This window comes from Podarcis erhardii, assembly GCF_964252035.2.
Source record: "Podarcis erhardii genome assembly, chromosome: 7".
Classification (NCBI taxonomy): domain Eukaryota; kingdom Metazoa; phylum Chordata; class Lepidosauria; order Squamata; family Lacertidae; genus Podarcis; species Podarcis erhardii.
Window position 1 is genome coordinate 68,921,639 of NC_138511.1, and position 10,141 is coordinate 68,931,779.

The 10,141-nt window shown below is 48.4% G+C and overlaps 1 protein-coding gene across 1 annotated transcript; it reads left to right on the forward strand.

Moving 5' to 3' along the window:
• Window positions 1–15: 15 nt before the first annotated feature.
• LOC309346070 (regulator of G-protein signaling 17-like) lies at window positions 16–6,856 on the forward strand. The gene is made up of 5 exons (XM_081869747.1): window positions 16–113; window positions 2,748–2,872; window positions 3,506–3,598; window positions 5,026–5,254; window positions 6,005–6,856. The coding sequence occupies exons 2-5, from the start codon at window positions 2,751–2,753 to the stop codon at window positions 6,191–6,193; spliced, it is 633 nt and encodes a 210-aa protein (XP_081725873.1). The 5' UTR covers window positions 16–113; window positions 2,748–2,750; the 3' UTR covers window positions 6,194–6,856.
• The last annotated feature ends 3,285 nt before the right edge of the window (window positions 6,857–10,141 follow it).

The window sequence follows — 10,141 nt, forward strand, 5'->3', positions numbered from 1 at the left end:
GCGCCTGAGCCGCGCAGGAAGCGCTGAGCTTTCCAAGCAGGGGCAAGAAGCAAAGCTTCGGGCGAGGTGGCCGACAGGCTCCTGCGCGCGGCGGCGCCCCCGGGTGGGACCAGGTAGGTGCGGCTGGCGGGGCGCGGCGGGGGCTCCCCCAGCATCTTGGCTTTGCAGGACTAGGGCAAGGCTGAGCTCCCGCCCGGGGTCATTGATCAAGAAAGACCTGGGAGCAGGGAGGCGCCCGTAGCCCTCGGGGTGGGGGGAAGGAAGGGGTCCCCTCTGTACCAGACAGCCGGCTGGAGGCAGCTGGCTCGCATCGTACCGCTTCGTGCGCAGCAACTCGGCGCCCACTGTGTGGACACGGCAGGATGCCCCCTAGCGACCCTTCGGAGCATTGCAGAGCTTCCGCCCCCGCCCCAGGGCTGCTGCTGGCTTTCTCTAGCGAGGAAGAAAGGCACTCTGCACATGCTCGGTTCAAAACGCTTGGCAAGGTTGTGGGAGACGGCTGTGGAAAGCTTCCAGGTTCAAAGGAAATCCTCAGTTTCTCAAATCTGTAACTTGCGTTTGTAATCAAGTGCCTCTAATCCTAGTTGTAGAGTAAGGTAAAGGGTAAAGGGACCCCTGACCATTAGGTCCAGTCGTGGCCGACTCTGGGGTTGCGACACTCATCTCACTTTATTGGCCGAGGGAGCCAGCAAGACTAAGCCGCTTCTGGCGAACCAGAGCAGTGCACGGAAACGCCGTTTACCTTCCTGCCGGAGCGGTACCTATTTATCTACTTGCACTTTTTGGTGTGCTTTCGAACTGCTAGGTTGACAGCAGCAGGGACCGAGCAACGGGAGCTCACCCCGTTGCAGGGATTCGAACCGCCGACCTTCTGATCGGCAAGTCCTAGGCTCTGTGGTTTAATCCACAGCACCACCTGCGTCCCAGTTGGTAGAGTAGGAGACTCTTAATCTCAGGGTTGTGGGTTTGAGCTCCATGTTGGGCAAAATATTCATGCATTGCAGGGGACCTTGTGGTCCCTTCTAACTCAGAGCATCTCTCACTTTCCTGAGTGAGCATAGCCAAGGCTGAAAGGCAATGACGCATGGGAGCTATGAGCCCTTGAATTAAAAAGATTTGTAGCCAAATTGGCATTTTGGAATTGGGAAGGATCGGAGCAGAGTGTTACCCACCTTAAGCCTCAAGGGTAGGGCAGGGCATTGGCTCTCTTAATGTAGTCTAATGTAGTCTAACTATTCCTTAACACCACTGGTGCACGCAAAAAGTTCCAGATGCAATCCCTGCCACCTCCAGGGAGGTCTGGGAAAAACTTCTCTGAAATCCTGGAGAGCTGCTGCCAGTCACAATAAACCAGCCTCCCCCTTCCTGATGAGTTGCTTGGGACTTCAACACCCATGAGCCCCAGCGACCCTTGAGTGGAGCTGATGGGAGTTGCAGACCAAAACATCTGGAGGGCACCAGGCTGGGAGAGGTGGGCAAGATGCATCCCTCAAAGCAGCGCTGGCTCACCTATGAGGCAAGGTGAGGCAACCACCTCAGCTGGCAGGATCCACAGGGGCAGCTGGTCTGGTCTCCAAGGAATGCATTGCCCGCTGCCGCCACCATTGCAGCTGTGGTCCACTCCTTGGAGGCCAAATCGGCCACCTCCCTGGTACTCCTGGTGTAGATATTCTCTCACCTGTTCCCTGGCTGGAAGAGCATCATTTTGTGGTTCATCTCAGGAGCCAAAGTGTCCTGGGCCAGGCTTGCCTCAATAAGTTGTCAGACGGCAATTCTTATTTTCCCTGACCCAGTGGTCAGGCTGGCTGGGGCTGATGGGAGTTGGAGTCCAACAACATCTGGATTTCCACATCTGGATTGGGCAACACCTGGTACAGACAATACTGAACTAGATAGACCAACTGGTTTAGTAGAAAGTAGCTTTGTGTGCAGTCATATTAGTAATAAGACAGGATGAGAATCTCTCTCGGTGTCTTTCCTTTGGAATCAGTTCAGAATTCTTCTCTTAAAGCCCTCTTTTTCTACCCTCATGTCAACTCGCTTTTAAAGTCCATGTATTTGCTCCCTGTTCCATAGCCAAAGCTGAGTGTATTCTGTACTTTACAAAATAAAAATCTGCAGCAAGACAAGCATAGTTCTGCAAACAGTATTCAAGCGCAGATTTATAAGATATGCATCCAGTTGTCTGCTTTGTATTTTGCCCGATCCTGTACATGTTTATTAAGATGTAAAGCCCTACTGTCATCCATGGGACTTCTTCTCAGGTGAGCAGGTATTCTACCACAACCTTGATGCATTCTGTTTTCTGAATGTAGCTTAGCTTTTGCAGTCTTGAAGGCTAAAAACTTATTTTCTGAGGAAACACTGGATGTGTTTACTCAGGGTGATGAACTGGTATCTGTATGCAGTGAAATTGCAGAATTACAGGGTACATGCAGATCTGTACACATGCAAAAATCTGTCTGAAGCTTTTGAGGATGTGAAAATCCACTGATGTAGTGGTTAGTGTTGGACTCGGACCTGGGAGACCAGACTTCAAATCCCCACTTGGCCATGAAACTCACTGGGTAACGTGGGCCAAACATGGCCAATCAGCCTAACCTACCTCTCTCAGGGTTGCTGTGGGGATTAAACATGGAGGGAGGGAAAACCATGCACACCACCTTAAGCTCCATGGAGGCAAAGGTGAGAGATAAATGCAGTGCAGTAAATAAAAAATACATCTCTTCTCTCCATTCCCTCCCAAGGTAATGGAATCCAGCTCCCCAGCGAAAGGCCATCCGCTTTCAGAGACTACGAGGAGAGGCCTGTGTCGCTGCTGCCGTCGCAGACACTGCTGCTTCTGCTGGTGTTGCTGCAGTTGCTGCACATGGTAAATGCCTCTGCAGGGCTGTGAGTAGGAGCCCACCTTGTCTGGGTGTTGTTATTCCAGGCAGAACCCAAATCCCACTCAGTCCATCCTCACCCCACAGTCTATGCAGCCTCTCTCCACCCTTTCCAATAGCCCTTTCTCAAAACCTACCTTTGACCAGCAGAGGCAAATTGGGCTCTGCCCCACCAACCTCAGTCTGCCTCCAGCCAGCCCCACCTGCCTGTCTTCTTATTTGCAACCAGCCCAGGGGGTGCCACTGCCTGCCACCTTCCTCTTGCTTAGTCTCAGTGTTGCCCCTGTAGAGCTCAGCAGGAAGGAAGAGGAGGGCAAAAGTAGAATGGGTTGGCACCATCTGTCATTAACTCTGGCGCCACCTACTGCTGGGTTCCCTGCCTTCTGTCCTATCAGATCCAATGGGCACCAGCCACCATGCCTTTGATGCACAGTTGCTTAGTCCCAGTTACAGATGCTAAAGCCACATTGGCTCTGCCAAGTCCCATTTCTTATAAAGTCCAAATACCTCCTACTAACCAGTCCTGAGGAGAGATCATATTTACCAGCAGGGATCTTTTGCCTTGCCTTGTTCCTCCATTGGCTAGCAGAAAAATGCTCTCCTTGCGCTGTCTGTTGCAGGAACCGGTTGGCAAGGAAGAGACGGCGAGACGGCGTGGGATGTAAAGTGTCCAGCATCTCCAACCTGGAAAGCCCTTTAAACCTGGAGGAGAGGTGGGCCAAAGTACCTGAACTTACTATTGCCAATTCCTGATCCAAGAAGGTGGCTATGATATGTTTTGAGAATTGTGCACCTCCCTGCATGAGTTGTTCAGTGGCTTTAAAAGGATCCAGGCACATTTGTGGAGGATAAAGTTATCACAGGGACTGGGGACTGGATCCAGCAGAGGACTAGATCCAGCTGACAAGCTGGATCCTTACTCCCACCCCTTTGAGATCTACCTTTGACTGCCATGCTGAATGACTGATTCCTTGCAAGTGGCAAACTGTCGTAATGGCTGTGTCCATGCTGTACATTTAAAACACATTCCTGCTGGATGTAATCTATTAGTACAGTCAAATGCAACATTCCTTATTTCCCTAGAGTGGGCACAAGCAGGGGGACATCCAATCAGTGTAACTTCCTGTTCCACTGATCTGGAGCTTCCTCCCCCTGCATGTGACCTGGGAGATGGGCATGGCTCTGGCTGACTCCATAAAAGTGCCAAGTCATGCAGTCATTTTCTCAGATGTCTTTTGTTCTCTCTCTTGTCTTCCCTGGTCTTTTACTGCCATGTTGCTCTCCTGCAGCCATTTTGTTATCTCAATGTAATTTTGCTGTCTGCTGGCTCTCAGCCAGCAGCACATGAGTTCAGTCTCCATATGAGATAAACTCACGGTTTGTTTGTGTAATTACCAAGTAAAGCCTGCCTTTCAGGGATCATATTATGATCTGAAATGTGAGTAAACTTTTTGTTACTTTACTCAGAAAGAGTCTTGTGTCTTTATTCTTTTAAGAGGGACAAAAGGGGACACCAGGAATAATCTTAACTAAGAGATTCAAATGAAGCTGCAAACTAGCTCCCAGCTATATTGAGGGGAATCTGCTCTGCTACATCACTTACTAGTGTGAGTGAAGGAAGGATAACTTATTCAATACAGTGGTACCTCAGGTTAAGAACTTAATTCGTTCTGGAGGTCCGTTCTTAACCTGAAACTGTTCTTAACCTGAGGTACCACTTTAGCTAATGGGGCCTCCCGCTGCCACCATGCCACCACTGCGCGATTTCTGTTCTCATCCTGAAGCAAAGTTCTTAACCTGAGGTACTATTTCTGGGTTAGCGGAGTCTGTAACCTGAAGCGTCTGTAAACCGAGGTACCGCTGTATCCTTTCCTACTATCCTTAACGTTCCCACAATTCTCTCCCCCAAAGAAACCTGGGAACTGTAGTTTACCCCTCACAGTACTACAGTTCCCAGCACTCTTAACAAACTACAGCTCCCATAATTCTTTGCGTGGTGAAATGTGCTTTAAATTTATGGCATGTATGCAGCTGCTGGGTCCTGAACAGTATACCGAGTTGTACCTTCTGCCCCAAGAGGAGGAGGAAGAAAGAGCATCTTCTAGAGCAGACCCTCCCATTCCCACCTCTTGCTTTTCAGGCTCACAGCGGAAGAAGCTGCCTCTTGGCAATGGTCCTTCGACTCCATATTGACCAGTCCAGCCGGCCGGCGCATATTCATGGAGTTCCTGCAGACTGAGCACAGCGAAACGAACATGTCCTTCTGGCTCGCCTGCGAGGACCTCAAAAGGGAGCAGAGCCCAGAGCAGATCTTGGAGAAAGCCAAGAAGATCTACCTAGATTACATCTCTATCCTCTCCCCTAAAGAGGTAAGCCAGGTGCAGCATTGGGGTGTGGGAGGCAAAGCTATGGAAAGGGACGCAGTGGACAAGAAGCAGCTGTCCCAAGCTGAGCGTTGCTTTGCTGCAGCCACTCTCCTTCCTTTTTCAGATTTGCTGGATTCGTGGCATTTCTAGGGGAATGAACAAATCACTGCTATTCCCAACCCTTATTCAGGCAGTCTGTTGGAAGCACACTTTGGTTGGCTGAAAAGGAACCCACGGTTCAATCAGTCCACAGATTTTAAATAAATAAATGCAACCTGCAGGTGATGAGGACCTAAGACTGGCATGAGTAGCCAACGGCCCTACTGATGTTGTTGGACTACAAATCCCATCAGCCCTAGCTGTGAACTTATGCAACTTACATAATTAATTGCATAAACCATGTTGCCATTACACGATTCCATTCCGATCCTTTCAGTGCAAAGGGAACACATTGCAAATGGCAGGTGGGTGTGACATAATCTATTTTGTACCATTTGCCTAAGACTCCTTGATCATGAAGGAGGTTTTCCCAGGGTGAGGCTCACCCATTGCACTGCAGGTGTGTGGACCTGTGCGATTTCCACAAAGCATCCATAATTTCTACTCTTCTTTCCATTTTTTATGGAATCATCCGACATCCTTACTCCAGGAAATGCAGAAAGGAGTTGCCTACACACCACCTCTTTTCCAGAGCCGATTCTGCCAAAATGAATTGAGACAGCAACCTGTGTGTGTGTTTGCTTCTTCTTGTAGGTCAGCATTGATGCTGCAGTGCGCGAGACCATCAACAACTCCCTGCCGTCACCCGGCGCTCACATGTTTGATGAGGCGCAAGCGCAAGTTTATGCTCTCATGCACCGGGATTCCTACCCCAGGTTCCTGAAGTCCCCTCTCTACAAATCTCTGGAACAGAGACTGACTATGCCAGTTGCTGACACCTAACCCAAACACAGGGACCCCGGGTTCAGTTCTCAAGATGCCAAGTCTTCAGACTGCCCACTGCCTGGTGACAAGAGGTCTTTGGAGGGTTGAGGTGTACAGAACAATCTGTGCGATATGAGCCTCCTCCTCCATCTGCTGAGTTGTCCCGTACAGCCATGTACTATTCCATCACTGGCATTTACGTACAGCAAATGCAAGGACATATTCTAGATGAAGGGATGAAATCACTGCTTTCCAAGGCGTGGAACCCAACCAGGATGTTCTCGAGTGCAGGTTTATTAGGAGCCGTTTGGTTCTAGAGACCACACTAGAGCTGGTCATGGCATCTAGACAACATCACCTCTTCGTGTTGGAGGATTTGATAGGAATTGTCTCCTACAGGTATGCAGGATTTAAGAATGTGGAACCAGCCTCTGGTGGAGGAGGGATTTGTGGAACTGGGCTTTTTAGCATTCCCATCATGTGGTGGTTTTGTGAGGGAAGAGGTCTGAGCTTTAGGACGATGCCAAATGAAAACAAAAACCTTCTTCGCAGACATTTCCGAGCCAAAGTAGCCCTGTTCTCTCCTTACCACTAGACGTGCTCATTGGTCAACACTTTGGCTAGCAGAAATGGCATTGCCATTCTCAGTTGCAACTAGACAAGTTAAAGATAGGCATGGAGGCCCTAAAGATAAAGATAGGCATGGAGGCCCTAATAAGAGTTACATGCAAAAGGCTACGGGGGTGGGGTGGGGCAGGAGACGCTTTTCCCTGCTTTAAATAACCTACCCAGTCCTCAACTACACTCCCCCCTTTTTTGGAAAGTCCAAATGTTTTGAATGATAAAAGTAGGTCATATTATAAACAAACAAAAAACCTTGCATTTTCCATATTGTGATAAACATAACTTATTTTCAGTTCTGTAATCAGATCAGAAAATGGGCCAGAGCCCTGGAGGGGGAAGCCACAGCTGCCACTGGAGGGCCAAAGGTATTTTTGGAAGACCAAAATGCTCATTGAATCACCCCTATCTTCCTGCTGAGACTCTCAAAGAAGCCCAAGAGGTGATGGGACAGCGCTTTTCTCTGCAGAAGCCATGCTGACTCTTCAGCTGCCAGGCTTGTTCTTCTATAATGCTTAATAATTCTAGCTTTAATCGTTCTCTTCACCAAGTTGTGCGAGATGGAAGGTAGGTTTATAGGTTAGTAATTTCACGACTCTCACCTGTAAAGTGGTATTACACAGACTGCTTTTCAATATTCTGGTAAATAGGCCATTGTTAGTAAAGAGGTTTTATTTTATTTAAAAAATCCAAAAGTTATACTTGAGGTTTTTTAACTCTTGGATCTATGCCATCCTAGCACAATGACTTGACAATAGGATGGTAAAATTGGAAAGGATCCTGAGGATCATCTATTCCAACTCTCTGCAATGCAGGAATATGCAGCTGTCCCATACAGGGATTGAACCTGCAACCTTGGCATTATCAGCACCACGCTCCAACCAGCAGAGCTATCTGTAGCAATTAGTTGCAGAGCTTTGGTCTACCTTAATGTCCTTAGCCATTTTTATTTGACATACTTCTTTTGTAAACTGGATGACTACCCTCAAAACCACAGCTTCGCAACCTCTTAGGAGGAAAAGTCACTTGCAGAGGCCATGTGGGTCATAGCAGCAGTAGGTTAAGCACAGACCTCCAAAATGCCCTAAAAAACAACTTTTTTGGGGGGGGGAATCTAGTTTATGTTGCACACCATTGTTAGCCAAGTCTGGGTTCCAGCTGCTTACTCTCCTTTTCCATCCCACTCCACCTGTATTTTGTCTACCTTCGCTTTCTCCTAAATTTTAAACGAAGTCCTTAGCTGTGACGATCTAACGCACCAAGTTAGGGGTGGAGGTGGAGGCTCCTGCCACTGCCTGCAGATGGTGCTGCTGGCGCAGCTGCTTAGTATCTTTTGTGGGTAGACTGCCTCCAGACACGGAGCTTCACTTTAGCGATCTAAAGGGCAAAGCTACGAAGGATTGGCATCGCTGCTCTGTACAAAAGCGCAGATGCGCAACGGAGCTGTCAATTATCTACCTCAGCGTGGCAAAATAAGGGCCTAGCATTCAGGGCCTACAGGTTGTATGTCGGGACCCAAGCTGTAATCTTGACCGCTTTGTAAGGAATAAAGAGAGCCAAGTGTGGCCCCTGAATGCAAGTGGTGGGTGTCCCTCCATTTTGTTTCTCATGTAGTTTCTCATTTTCAGCTGCAGACTTTTAGCAGATGGGCTATTTCCTGTGCAATGGAGCTTGCTTGCTTGCTTGCTTGCTTTCTTTTCCTGCCTTTCATCCCTAGATCTCGGGACCGTTCACAATATAAATCCATCCACCCAACAGAGGATCTGAAAGTTTGGGTTTTTATTTACTGTTTCTCAAGGGGTACAATATTTGCTTTAAATGTTATGGTTGTGAATGTGACCTGAGAGATCCAGAACTGACAGATCCTTCCATCCCTGGGACTTAACTGGATAGAACCCAACAATTACATAAACACAGGCCACAAAACAGTCACGCACACATAAAAACATGCACATCTGCTATGGGTTCATGTGCAAAAATATACAGCTTGTGGAGCGGAAGAGTCAGAGAGAAGGAATCTATTTGCCCCCAGCCTCTACCACCTACCACACAGTTGGCTCACTTGGTAGTCTCAGAGCTGGGTGAGAAAACAATTTTAAAACTGTTTTTGCCACAAGAGATGGGAATGTGTCAACGTGGGTCCATCTGTCACTGAGAATACATATGTGTGCCTGAGAGAGGCTGTGTACACACATCCCATTTAATGCACATTTAAAGCACTTGACTTGCCCCAAAGAATCCCAGAAACTGTAGTTAGCTATGGGTGCTGGAAATTGTAGCTCCTGGGGACGATGACAAACTAGAGTTCCTGGGATTCCCTGCGGTACACAATGTGCTTTAAATGCATGGCACACATATCAGAAGGTAGCTGAGAGATCTTGGGTGGAGTGGAGGCAAAGAAAGATCACTAAAGGGGGCAGAGATATGAATTGAGGAATTGCAAGAACAACCATAGCTCAGTGACAGAGTGTCTGCTTTGCTTGCAGAAGGTCCCAGGTTTTACCCCCGACACCTCTAGGTAGGGCTGGGAACCCAAGTCAGTGTATACAATACTCAGCTAGATGGACAAATGGTCCGGCTTGAAATAAGGTGGCTTGTGGTTGATGATCATCACATAGACTTAAGACACCTGGGGCCGCAACCTTGCTGAAGCTAAGCAGGTCTAGAGCTGGTTGGTGCTTGGATGGGATGCAGCAATGCAGACCCACATATACTGCCTTTGTGCTGCATCTTGGAAGGAAAGTGGGCTGCAAATGAAATCATATCATGGCCATCATATCATGATTACTGTTATTATAAGCACACCTGCTCTACAAGAGGTGGAGATGGAAAACAGAGGGTGGGACAAACCTCTCACAATATTCTCCGTAAGAATAAAAATTGCAGCCGACGGACCTGGACTGCCTCCTTGTGGCTCAGGCACAACAGTTCAGGCATGAGAGAAAGCTCAGAAGAGCCCTATATAGCCCCTATAGAAGACTTTGAGACTCTAGCAAACACCCGTTTGGCATCAACCTGTGGCATTTTAGTTGAGGGCTAGTTTACACACATACACACACACACACACACACACACACACACACACACCCCTCTCCCTCCAAGACAAACAAGAGGCATTGTCGGAGTTCAAGGACACATCCCAGCAGACAAAAGGCATTCTGGGTATCAAGCAAGGATGGGGGAAGGTGTGGCCTGTGGAGAGGCTCAAGGGCCAGAATGAGGGATCTAGAGGGCCGCATTCAGGCCTCAGGTTCCCTGCCCCTGCTGTAACCCAATAATTTTGGTATGACTCTGCTAGAGAAACACCATGTTCTGTTTCCATCCCAGAATGGACACACACAGCAA